This window comes from Cajanus cajan, chromosome 8 (assembly GCF_000230855.2).
Source record: "Cajanus cajan strain Asha chromosome 8, NIPB_CcT2T_4, whole genome shotgun sequence".
Lineage (NCBI taxonomy): Eukaryota > Viridiplantae > Streptophyta > Magnoliopsida > Fabales > Fabaceae > Cajanus > Cajanus cajan.
In genome coordinates this window covers 26,378,773-26,392,426 of record NC_138524.1, presented here as the reverse complement: position 1 = coordinate 26,392,426, position 13,654 = coordinate 26,378,773, and the positions used below count along the sequence as shown (strand labels likewise).

Below are 13,654 nucleotides of genomic sequence, written 5' to 3'. Positions count from 1 at the left end.
TAAAGCCTTCCGAGTGTAATCATTATTTTTCACTAGTGCCTGTATGTTTAAGCCTTGAATGGTCATAATTTCTTTTTCCCTTTTATTTCCTTTATTTGTTGGATGACATACTAGTAATTTAAGTTATGGTTCTACCATGTGAAGTTGAATGTGTTTTTACTATGTTGTTATATTTGTCCTTTTGTTTATAATATCAATAATTGAGATTTTTTTCTTGCCATAGCTAAACCAGGGAGAGTTATAGGGCCAATTCTACATTATGAAGACCAAAGCAACATAGAAAACACTTATGACCCAAGGATTGTTTATCAAAATACTCGTCAAGCAGTCTCATCGCAATGTTTCTTTAATGCACATCTCCCAAACCCAAAGACAACATCATATATACATTAGAATTTTCTCAACTCATGGATCAACATATATGCTAAGACAACCACTAATCTTAACATGAACCTATACTATCAGCAAGGCAAGAACAATCATTTAAATGAGTCTATAACATTTATTAATGTAAAATTGTTGTAGGCACAATCTTAAATAGCTTTAGTTGGTGCTATAGAAGTAGTTATTGCCACTCATAGTCACAAGCACTTGAGTGAATTTGAGCGGATTGTCTTAGGTTGGTAGGTCAAGAGATCAAATTTTGGTATACATTTTGCCCGGAATTGAAGGTGAGAAGGTTTATTAAATATTAGATGTGTTTAGGCATTCACTTTTCCTCTAAAACTAAGTCTTTTTAATAAAATAAGAACTTTTTTTTTATGTGTTGGTCTACTTTTTTATATAAAAAATAAGTGGTTTTCTACTTTTTTCAAGAAACAACTCCTATATATTTTTTAAAGACTTTTTTTTAAAAGCAGTTGTTTAGAAACACTTATTTTTTAAGTTTAAACAAACAAATTCTATATGTATAATATTCTATATGTAAAACATTTAATTGATTAATAAAGAAAAATGATTGTTCCTTTACATCTTGTTTAAATGAGTATGTATCTATTTGTCTATAAAAGTTGAAGTGCAAATTATGATGTTGATTTATCAATTGACATGCATCTACATCTTTCTATATTAATCTCTTTTTTTTTTTTCTTCATTTTTGTCATGTCTTGGTTTAATAATTCACTCTCTCTAAGAGCTAGTCATAAAATACAAAAGTGTCCAAAATGTTACAGTAACACATTAACAAAATTAATAAATAGTATAAAACAATCATCCCTTATACATGTTTAAATGACTAGATAAGATCATCCAATCTTATATGTTTCTTAAGTAAAAACAAACATTCACTAAAGACTTGATAATCCAACATATGATACATTAAGTCTTTATATATGTGTCCAAAGAAAAACAAGTTCAACATTTACACATTTTTATAAAAATTGTAACAACTTATTTTTCAAAAATAAAAAAAAAATAAATTGTTTTAATAATATTTATAATAAATAATTAATTTACTTAATTGATCTTATAATATGAATAAAGAATATTTTTAATAAATAAAATAAAATAGAGATAAGTTATGGGTTTGAGAGGAGCCTTTGAGTTTAGACTCTTGAGCTTAACTTGGAGTTTTACGAAAAAAGAGATACAAGAAGGTTTAGGTCAGATTATGTGTAAATTTTCTGAAAATCATAAGATTGCTTGTAAAGGAAAACTTAAAGGAGAACTGTGAGAAGTGCTGGAGTAGCCTTGAAACAATGGAGTTGTTCCTACACATTGAAGATCGCCATCTAAGGTAAGAGGGGGATTAAGATTATCTCACTTTATGGGCGTATATGAGGGGTATGGATAGTGAGACAATTCGTAAGCATTCTTAGGGTTTATAATTGCTTGTATTTAATGGACTTGATGTGGTAGTATTGAATTATTGTTGCATGAGTGTATATTATAATGAATTTTATGATTGATAATAAGGCCATGTTGTCTTTTTTGAGAGTAGGGTTGTATGTTTAAACATACCTCAATATTTAGGTGATTTATATTTGTATGATTTGTCAAATAGAGTTCCATTTGTTGGGATGGAAAGTAAACATTTTGAGATATAATTTAAACTCAATAATCACATAAAAATGCTAAGAAATAATCAAATTATGTGAGTTATAAGATGAGCCTCACATCTAGTACATGAAAAGTAATATTTATACCTTGTCAACTTTGTGAGGAGACTTACATGACTAAATTAAGTTTCATGGCAATCATAAATGTTGTAGCTTTGGATTTTTTTTTCCAATGGTGTTAAAATCACCCAAAAAGGAGGTCTATAACTCAATATATGGAAAAATTAGTGAACAAAGGTCAAGCTATCAAAAATAACCTTAAACACTGTGGTTTTGAATTTTTTTAAAAAAAATAGAAAGTAAAATAAACTCTTGAGATCAACATAGAATTTGTATTTAATTTTCATACCTTTCCAAAAAATTAGAATCAACGTGATATTATAAGTATAATTCTAGATATCACGTTTAGACCACACAATGTCATTAAAGCTGAAGATAAGAAGAGATAGTTTATGAGTTGTAATGGTAAGTTATTTTATCCTCTAACTGCTTAATCTTTAGAATGATTTGAATTACCAATACAAATAATTAAGAAATAAAAAATGTGAGAGAGGATATTTATGGATGGTTATGATGAAGATGTGAAGTTATGTTTATTAGACTTTGTGCTTAGGACTTTGTGTGGCTATATATGATACAAGATAATTGTTTGTAATGTGATATGAAATGTTGATGTTTGACTTGAGAATGTTTTGTTCAACATTTAGGAGGTTGATGGATATGTGAGATGATGATGATGATAATGTGTGGTATGAGATTCTTACGTGTAATGTGCCTGATGAGGCATGATAAGAGGACATTATGAGATGTGTGTGTTGATATGTTTGACAACCTTAAGTGCAACATTTGAAACATTTGGGGTATTCAAGGTGATGATTGATAATGACAATGATGATATTAGAAAGTCCAAGCAAAGGTTTGGCACCAGGTAGGGGCTTGGTATTTGGGAAAAGTCCAAATAGAGGTCTAGCAACATGATGACAATGGTGCTAAACATATGCAATATTGTTGCTTGTTATTGAAGTTGTTTGGAGTCCAAGTATTGATGCATACTTTCTTTTGGAAGTGGCAGTGAATCTATATAAGTGGGTCTTTATAGTCTTCTACCTTGGTCTTGGGGCTACGTTTGGTGGGGATGCTCTAACGATTATAGGAGGTGACCGTATGCCGCTATGATATCCCAAATAGATCCTGATAAATTTTCTCCTAGTTGAGAGTGGATTGAAAAGGTCACTTGAAAAATGGTGATCCACTCTAAGAAAGTGATGTCAAATCTCAATGTGTTTAGTTCTAGAATGAAGTACTGGATTCTTAGAAAGATTGATAGCACTAGTGTTATCACATCTAATTGGAATATGATCTAATGATAAACCAAAATCAAAGAGTTGTTGCTTCATCCATAGAATTTGAGCACAACAACTTCCAACAACAATATATTCTACTTTAGTAGTGGATAAAGCTACACTATTTTGCTTTTTACTATTCCATGAAACTAATGTAGATCCTATGAATTGACATGTTCCACTCATACTTTTTCTATTGGTTTTAAATCTAGCAAAATCAGAATCAAAGTAGCCTACTAGATTGAAAGGCATATTTTTAGGATACCATAGACTTAGATTTGTAGTTCCTAACAGATATCTCATAATTCTCTTTACTGCACTTAAATGTGATTCCTTTGGATTAGATTAATATCTTGCAGACAAACATACATTGAACATAATATCAGGTCTACTTGCAAATAAGTATAAAAGAGATCCGACCATACCTCTGTATTTCTTTATGTCTATGGATTTTCCGTTTTCATCTTTGTCTAGGTAGCAAGCAATGCTCATTGGTGTTGCCATTGGTTTAGCATTCTTTATTCCAAATATTTTAAGTAATTCCTTATAGTATTTGCTTAGGTTTATGAAAATTCCATTTTTGGTTTGTCTTATTTGCAGTCCAAGGAAAAAGTTTAATTCTCCCATCATGGACATTTCAAATTTATTTTGCATATCTTTGGAAAACTCTTCACATAATGAATCATTTGTAGCACCAAAAATAATGTCATCAACATAAATTTGTACTAGTGAAATGTTATTCATTTTTATTTTAATAAACAATGTTGTATCAACCTTTCCTCTTGTAAATCCTTTTTCTGAAAGAAATTTTCATAGTCTTTCATACCATGTCCTAGGAACTTGTTTCAATCCATATAGAGCCTTTTTCAACTTATAAACATGATTTGGAAATTTTGAGTTTTCAAATCTTAGGGGTTGTTTAACATAAACTTCTTCTTGAATAAAACCATTTAGAAAATCACTTTTGACATCCATTTGATATAGTTTGAAATCCATTATTGATGCATAGGCTAGTAACATTCTAATGGCTTCTAGTCTTGCTACAGGTGCATATGTTTATGCATAATCTATGTCTTCTTCTTGATTATATCCTTTAGCAACTAGTCTAGCTTTGTTTCTTATGACTATGCCATGTTCGTCAAGCTTATTTCTAAAAATCCATTTAGTTCCTATAATTGGATGATTACTTGGTCTATCAACAAGTTCCCATACTTGATTTCTCTCAAATTGATTTAACTTTTCTTGCATAGAATTAATCCAATGTTCATCATTTAAGGCTTCATAAATGTTTTTAACTTCTATTTCAGGAACAAAAACCATATTATTGCATGCATCCTTCAGAGAGTGTCTAGTAGTTACCCCTTTTGATATGTCTCCAATGATATTTTCAAGGGGATGATTTCTTGAGATTCTCAACTCTCTTTGAGGAGTCATGTTTGTTTGATTCTCTTGGATTATAGAATCCTCCCTTCCTTTATCTTCTTTGTCCTTTTGAGTTTGCTCATGAAAATGAGTGTCTTCAAAGCTTTCTACAATATCATCAATAATATTTTTTCTTGGACAGACGAGGTTAGTCTCATAAAAAACAACATGAATTGATTCCTCTATTGTCATAGTTCTTTTGTTGTATACTCTATAAGATTTGATATTTAAAGAATATCCAAGAAATATCCCTCCATCTAATTTAGCATCAAACTTTCCTAAGTTGTCTTTTCCATTATTAAGTACAAAACATTTGCATCCAAATATATGAAGATGGGAAATGTTAGGTTTTCTTCCATTAAACAATTCATAAGGAGTTTTCTTGAGAATGGGTCTAATCAAAGCTCTATTTATAGTATAACATGTTGATGAAGTCTTCATTGGAGAAAACTTCATGGATGCTTCAAAACCTCTCCTCGGATCCTTGGATTGATGCAAGGATTGGAACTCAAGAAGGAGAAGCAAATGTAGCCAAGGTTAGCCTTCCAATTCCGGTTAGAAGGTAAGGTTCCTAACTCTACAAAGAGAGGAGCTCAAGTAGAGAGAAGGAAGGGACAGCTAGGAGTAACTTTCGGTGGGAGAATTTGTGTAAGAAGAAATTCTCAAATATCATCCAAAAGTGTGTACAATGGCCAGCCAAAGTGAATATATAGGGTGAGTAGTGTGATGAGCATGTTTGGCTTGACTCAAGGTTAAGTTAAACCATGATATGGTTTAACTTAACCTTAGGCGCCAAAATTTGAATGTTTAAATTCAAATTTTGGTGCCAACCGGTCACCACCCATGTGCACTCTCATTTGGATATAATTTGGTATCCATTTGAGTATCATTTCGGACACACTGATGGAGGAAGCCCATGGGCCAAGGGCCCAACTACTAGAGCTATGGCAAGAAGGATACATGAAGAGTGGGCCCAAGCCCAAGGGAAGCCCATTACTTTGTTTTGTTGGGCTTTGACTCAAGCCCAAATAGACTAGGGTTAGTGTAGGATTGGGCCTTAGTGCCTTGTATTTCTTTGGGCCTTGTATTTCCGGCCATTAGCATAGGAATTTCATTTCATGACCATTTAGATTTAGGGTTAATTTAGGTTAACATGTACACTTTCATTTGAATGTCATTAGTATGTCATTTGAAGGTGCATTTCGGCCATGTGCACACATGCACATGGTGTGACCTAAATGCAACTCAAATGGATACTAAATCACATCCAAATGAGTGCACATGGAGGGGGTGGCCGGTTGGCACCAAAATTTGAATTTTAGAATTCAAATTTTGGCGCCTAGAGTTAAGTAAACCATACCATGGTTCTACTTAACTCTAGGTGAACCCAACTTAAACCCTTAACCTAATTTCTCTTATAAATCTTTCTATGGCCGAGTATTGTAACACTTTGGATTATATTGATGAGATTTTCTATCTTGAATTTCATCCCTCCGAAGTCACCTTGGTTCCCTACTCTACCCTCCTTGAGTGCTTCTCTTTGTAGAGCTAGGTCACCATTCTTCTTTGGACTTAGCTTGTGAGCAAGCTTAGGTCACCTTGCACCTTTGAGGCGTCTCCATTCCTTGAAGATTCATCCAAGGAATTCCATGAAGGTGTGAAGCATCCATGTGCATTCCAAGTGGAAGCACATCAAGTGGTATCAAGAGCATTTGGTTTCTTCAAGAGATAAGTCTTGTTCTTGTCTTTTGATTGAGTAATCCGTGGCTATTTCTTTCATGTTCATCTTGAGTTCATTTTGTTTTTGAGTTTTCGTCACATGAGAGTTGCTTCATTCCTAGATCTAATTTTAGCCTTAAAATTTGATGGATCTAGTTTCTTATGCTTGAATGATTCATTATTCTTTTTGTGATATTATGCTTCCATGAATCATGCTTTCTTCTTGTGCCTTTTTAGGAAATTTTTTTGCCTATGAACTTTTAATTTCTTTGAGTCATACTTGAAATTTTAATTCGGTCATTGATTGCTTGAGTCTTAAATTTTGTTTTGGAATCCATGTCTAGTAGGTTTGTGTAGTTCTTTCATGTTCATCATTCTTAGCTTGGCTTGTGATCCGTTTGAATTTTATTTTTGATTCTTGATCTAATTTTTGGATTTGGCCGAGATCCATTATTGTGTGGTATAAGCTCATAATTTTGTTTTGATTGAGTTCATGAACTACTATTAGATCATTGGCAAGTGAAGATTTGTTCAACCTTCATTTCCCAATCAAGGTACCCCTCCACATCATCTTTCCCATGAAAATAAGGGAGATCTACTCTAGATTCCCTAACTTTGGGGGTCCTATGGGTTCTTCTAGGAGGTGGTTGAAAATGATCTCCTAAGGCTAGGCTATTATCATGCATGGACTCTCCTAGGGCTGAACTATGGAATTGAGAACTTCCATGTCTACTTCGGTGCTTATTGTGTAATCTTTCTTCCTTTTCCTTTAATAGCCGAATTTCCTCTTCCAAGAGTGCAAGTTGGGCCTCTCTTTCAAGTTTTTCTTTAAGTCTATGCTTGGCCTCTTGCTCTCTCAAAACCTTTAGTGATCTTAATTCATGTGCTACTTTTGAAATGTCATTGTAGTCACTTGAATTACTATCACTATGAGGAGTAGAAAATTTTTCCATTATAGGTGAAAGTTTTTCTTTTATAAAAGACTTTTTGAAAGCAATTTTTGAAGGTTTGAACTAAGTACTTGGAGGACTAAGTATACAAATTGAACTTTGGAGGGATGTGAGCTACTAAGAGCCACTTAATAACCAAGCCTCTTCAAGTAAAAATTACTAATCCCCCTTGTAGTTAATCCTCACCTAAAACCTTTTTCAATGAAAATATTTTTGTGATTTTAATGTGATGATTAATCTAGACGAAGCAAGTAATTAAAGACAAAGTAATTTGCAAAAATTAAAGCTATCTAACGGATTCCTAAGGTGAAAGCTTGAGAGGTACCAAAGACCAATCAAGGACCACTTCCACCAAATCTAGCGAAAATTAGGGTTCTTGAGGAGAGATGGTTGTGTACCAAAGACACTTCCAAGACACTCCAAAAATGGCCAATTACAATTAAAAACAATGTTGAACAAAAAAGTAAACAAAGTGGCTCTCAATGAAACAAATCAACCATCGAGTTTAGTGATGGAATTAGAGACCACTTTTGTAAGGAAAATCAAGTTAGTGACGGAAATTTCGTCTCTAATACTCTATTTTTTTTTAATCATCACAATTTTGAAATCTTCTTCCAATTGATCTTCACGGCTTTGGTAAGGTGCAGCAGCCACAAATTTTCCAGGAATTTGAAGTGTTTGTTGATTTGTTTAGTAGCCAACCGAGAGTGTTCTCCTTTGTCACCTTTCCTCAACTCTATCTTAGTCCTCTTTTGATGACCCTTGTAGAACTAGTTTCTAATGAAATATGTTAGGTCAACACTAGGCCACACTTTGAGTTCAATGTCAAGCACAAACAGCCAAGACACTTTAGTGATATCTAAGACAAGAATAGAGTAGAAGAATAGAAGATTTAGATGAACAAAGAAGATGACAAAGCTAGCACAAGAAGGAATACTCCTAGATAAGTTCTAGAATTAGAATGACAAATCAAAAATAACTCAAGAATTCAAGCTGAAAATTCATGTTAAACACTCCATGCTACACAATAGAACCGAGAATCAATAACAAGTCATATAATCTCCTTTTGGCTTTTACTTTGAAAATTAGGTTTGCATATATTTTTTTTATATCAAATTTCTTTTTGAATTTTCTTTTGGATTTTTGATTTTGATTTCTTTTTTTATTATAGGAGATGCCTTTTATCCTTTTGAATTTTTTGAACACAATAGCTCTCGGTCACTTCCTCAATGTGCACTAAAAACCGGTTTTAAAATTGAAAGCAAATGCAACTCAAATTAGGTCAAAATGTGATGCACTTTGCACATGCTTTTTCTACTTGTTTTCCTTACTTCACATGCCACGGTTTTTACCTCCAAATTTGAATTTCAAATGTTCATCCAATTTTCCAGCAATCAAATAAAATTTTCAAAAGGTTTCACTCACGGATTGACACAAGAGAATTTAGAAGACAATTTGAATCAAAGGAAACCTAAAGCTAAGAAAACTACTAATGATCTAGTAGTAGTTTATGAACTCAAATGAAAATCAAAATTATGGAGCACAACTAGAAACAAAATGGATCCGGCCAAGTCCACAAATTCAATTCAATTGACACAAAAAAAAAGTAGAACAAGCATAGCTAGGAATTTAAAACATACAAAGAACTACACATGACACTAGACATAGGATTCAAATATTTAAAAGACTCAAGCAAGCATATGACCGAAAAATTTGTAATCAAGACTTAAAGAAAATAAAAAGCTTCAAAGCTGAATTTCCTAAAGCACATTTGTAGAGCATGATTCATAGGATAGCAACAAAATCAAAAAGCATTTTTGAATCATTCAAGCAACCGAAAAACTAGATCTATCAATTTTAAGGCACAAATTAGATCTAGTGAAAGAAGCAACTTAAACAAGACAATGACACCAAATTCAAACGGATCAAACATAAACAAATCAAAAGATAAGGTACTTATCTCTTGAAGACCGAGCTCTAGATACCACTTGATGAAGTCTTCATTGGAGAAAACTTCATGGATGCTTCAAAACCTCTCCTCGGATCCTTGGATTGATGCAAGGATTGGAACTCAAGAAGGAGAAGCAAATGTAGCCAAGGTTAGCCTTCCAATTCCGGTTAGAAGGTAAGGTTCCTAACTCTACAAAGAGAGGAGCTCAAGTAGAGAGAAGGAAGGGAAAGCTAGGAGTGACTTTCGGTGGGAGAATTTGTGTAAGAAGAAATTCTCAAATATCATCCAAAAGTGTGTACAATGGCCAGCCAAAGTGAATATATAGGGTGAGTAGTGTGATGAGCACGTTTGGCTTGACTCAAGGTTAAGTTAAACCATGGTATGGTTTAACTTAACCTTAGGCGCCAAAATTTGAATGTTTAAATTCAAATTTTGGTGCCAACCGGTCACCACCCATGTGCACTCTCATTTGGATGTAATTTGGTATCCATTTGAGTATCATTTCAGACACACCATGTGCATGTGCGCACATGGCCGAAATGCATACTAAATGCCATACTAATTACATGCAAATGAACATGTACATGCTAACCTAGATTAACCCTAAATTCACATTGCCATGAAATGAAAAACTCCTAATCTAGATGGCCGAAATACAAGGCCCAAAATGTAATACAAGACCAAAGGCCCAAACCTATACTACTCCTAATCTACTTGGGCTTGAGTCAAAGCCCAACTGAAAAGTACTATGGGTTTCTCTTGAGCATGGGCCCATTCTTCATGTATCCTCTTGGCCATGACCCTAGTAGTTGAGCCTTTGGCCCATGGGCCTCCTCCATCACATGTAGTGTTAACAGTTTCAGCCCAAAAGTATTTAGGAAGATTTGAATCATTTAGCATTGTTCTTGCTAATTCTTCTAGTGATCTATTCTTTCTTTCAACTACTCCATTTTGTTGAGGAGTTCTAGGTGTAGAAAAGTTATGTTCAATTCCATTTTCTTCCCGAAATAAATCGAAGTCTTTATTTTCAAATTCTTTTCCATGATCACTTCTAATGGAAGCTATCTTAAGATTTTTCTTATTTTGAATAAGCTTGGAAGATTTCATAAATGCATGAAATGCATCACTTTTATGAGCAAGACCATAGTAACTTCCACCAAAACTCATAGTTCTTGAAGGTCCAAAAAGATCCATATGTAAAAGTTGTAAAGGTCTAGAAGTTGTGACAATGTTTTTTGATTTGAAAGTGACTCTTACTTGCTTTCCTTTTTGGCAAGCATCACAAAGTCTATTTTTCTCAAATTTAATTTTTGGTAATCCAATTACTAAGTCTTTTGAGATAATTTATTTAAGTGTTCCATGTTTATATGAGCTATTCTTTTGTGCCATAACCAAGATTCATCCTCTTTACTTATAAGACATTGAGTATAATTTGAAGTTTTCTCTAAATTTATTTTGTATACATTGTTTACCCTATATCCTACAAATTTAATATTTTTATCATATTTAAATTCAATAAAACAATTTTGAGAATCAAAAGTTACTAAAAATCCTTTATCACATAATTGACTAACATTAAGTAAACTATGTTTAAGAGCATCAACAAGTAAGACATTTTCTATAGAGGTTGAGAGATTTGTACCTATTTTTCCAATACCTAGAATTTTACCTTTGTTGTTGTCTCCATAAGTCACATGTCCTTTTTTCTTGGGAGTGATATCAATGAAATTTGAAGCATCTCCCATCATATGTTTGGAGCAACCGCTATCAATATACCAAGTTTGCTTTACAGAATCCTACAGATAAAATAGAATCATTGTGATTTAGGTATCCAGGTTTTTCCTTGGGTCCTTATGTGTTAGATTTGGTTAAGGATCCTTTTGGGACCCAAATGATGTTCTTGATATTATTAATATTCTCTCTAATATAGCATGTTAATGCACTATGTTCTTTCTTTCCACAATAAACACATGTTAAGAATGGACAATTACTATTTTTAGTAGTTGTGAAGAAATTTTTATATTTCTTTTGTTGTTTTTGAGGATTATATCCTAACCCAGCTTTATCAAATACACATCTTTGTTTTCCTAATATTATGTCTAAGTTATTTTTTGCCGAAAGTAAACTTTGACAGAGTGTTTTTTAAATTGTTAATTTCTTCTTTGAATTTGTGACATGATGCACATGAATGAGTTATATTATTGCTTTCTAAATTGTTTGTAGAACATTTATTTTCATTTTTAGAATTTATTACTTTAATTTCCAATTTAAGGCTATCCAATTCATTATTTAGTTTTGAAATTTCTTTTTCCAAGTTTGAAATTATTTTCTTATAAGATGATACCAATTTTGCAAGTTTCAAGGATTCTTTATGTAAGTCATTGAATGCATCTTGAAGTTCATCAAAGGAAATAGAGATGTCATTGTTAGGAGATGTTACCTCTTCTTCACATTCATAATCTTTGGCCATGAGTCCCAAATTCACAATCTCATTTTCTAAATCACTTGTTGAATCCATGTCATTTTCTTCCCAAGTGATATATGTTTTCTTTCCTTTCTTTTCTTTGATGTTTTTCTTATTAGATTTATCCATTTTTCTTTTATAAATTGGACATTCTAACCTTAAATGTCTGAGTTGATTGCATTCATAACATTTTGGAGATGAAGAGGAATCTTCTTTCTTCTTTGTGTTGAAATTAAATTTCCTTCGATTTCTTCTATTTCTTAGGAATTTGTTAAACCTTTTCACAAAAAGACTAAAACCTTTATCATCATCTATATCGTCTTCCTCTATAATATCTTTCTTGTCATATTCTTCATAAACAGATGATGATGCTTTTAATGCAATACTTTTCTTCTTTTTGTCACTTTCTTCATTTTGATTGAGTCTCATTAGTTCCAATTCATATTCTTGAAGTTTTCCAAATAATGAAGCAAGAGACATGGTTGTCAGATCCTTTGATTCTACAATTGCAGTCACTTTTGGTTGTCATTCCTTACTCAAACATCTCAAGACTCTGTTAATAAGATCTTTATTTAGAAACACTTTTTCTAGAGATGCAAGATGATTAATTATATGTGTAAACCTCTTTTGCATGTCTTGTATACTTTCATTTTGATTCATTCTAAATAGTTTTATATTCATGAGTGAGAGCGTTTATCCTAGATCTTTTAACATCATTAGTACCTTCATGTGTTACTTGTAATGTATCCCACATTTCTTTTTTATTTCTATAATTCGAAATTCTAAAATATTCATCTATGCCTAATGCAGGAGTAATTATATTTTTGGCTTTCAAATTGTATTGGACTTTTCTTTTGTCATCTTCACTCCATTGATCATTAGGTAGTAATTTGATTTCATTGCCTACTTTAATTGTGGGAATGAAAGGACCATTTTCAACGCCATCCCATATGTTTAAGTCTATAACTTCTATAAAAATTTTCATACAGGATTTCCAATAGTGATAACCTTTACCATTAAATATAGGAGGTCTATTAATAGAGTTTCCTTCAGGAAATAGAAAGTTTGATGAGACCATTGTTAATCTTGAAGCTTTTAAGCCTTATACAAGATACATGCTCTTGATACCACTTGTTAGACAAGTAGCCTCACATAACTTAAGAGGGGGGTGAATTAAGTTTTCAAAGTTTTCCTAATAATGAAAATTTTTCGAATTACTTTCTTATAAATTCAATTCCTTAGATAAATTTGTATGTAGAAATTGAAGATGCACACTACTTAAACACAATCAAAAGGAATAAATAAAAGAGTAAAGAGAAGGAATTACAAACTCAATTTTATACTAGTTCGGCCAATCTTACCTACGTCCAGTCCTCAAGTCTCCCACTTGAGATTTCACTATCCTTGTAATCCTTACAAGAATCCTCCAACACCTTGGAATTCCTTTCCCTTGTGTTGAGAGCCACAAACACCTAGGAGAAAAACACTTTCTCCTTAACAGATTGAATGATAGAATAATTTTAACAAATTTCTCTCTTGAACAGTAGGTATTACAAGTTGAAGATCCTAAAAGAACTCTTAAAGAATTTGCAAGTGATTATGACCAAGGAGTTTTTGTAATAATTTTTCACTCTTGAGTTTGTAACATTTTAAAATAAAAATCACCCATATTATAGATAAAAATTCCATGGTTGTATCCTTTCATGAAAAAGGTGTAACGTTTTGTGTTCTTCTGAAAAGATACACTG

At 32.4% G+C, this 13,654-nt stretch overlaps 1 protein-coding gene across 3 annotated transcripts in view; it reads left to right on the top strand.

Annotated features, from left to right (window-relative positions):
- LOC109793511 (mitogen-activated protein kinase 18) overlaps positions 1–13,654 on the top strand; it is a 35,610-nt gene that overhangs the window by 9,767 nt on the left and 12,189 nt on the right. Inside the window, exon 11 of one of the 3 annotated variants that reach the window (XM_029275172.2) lies at positions 12,360–12,651. The exons of 1 other annotated variant lie outside the window; for it this stretch is intronic. In XM_029275172.2, the coding sequence (XP_029131005.2) occupies positions 12,360–12,466 (107 nt within the window). In that variant the 3' untranslated portion in view covers positions 12,467–12,651. Of the gene's footprint in view, positions 1–223; positions 878–12,359; positions 12,652–13,654 lie in introns of those variants that run through there. One more of the 3 variants, XM_020352975.3, reaches the window with a different exon arrangement.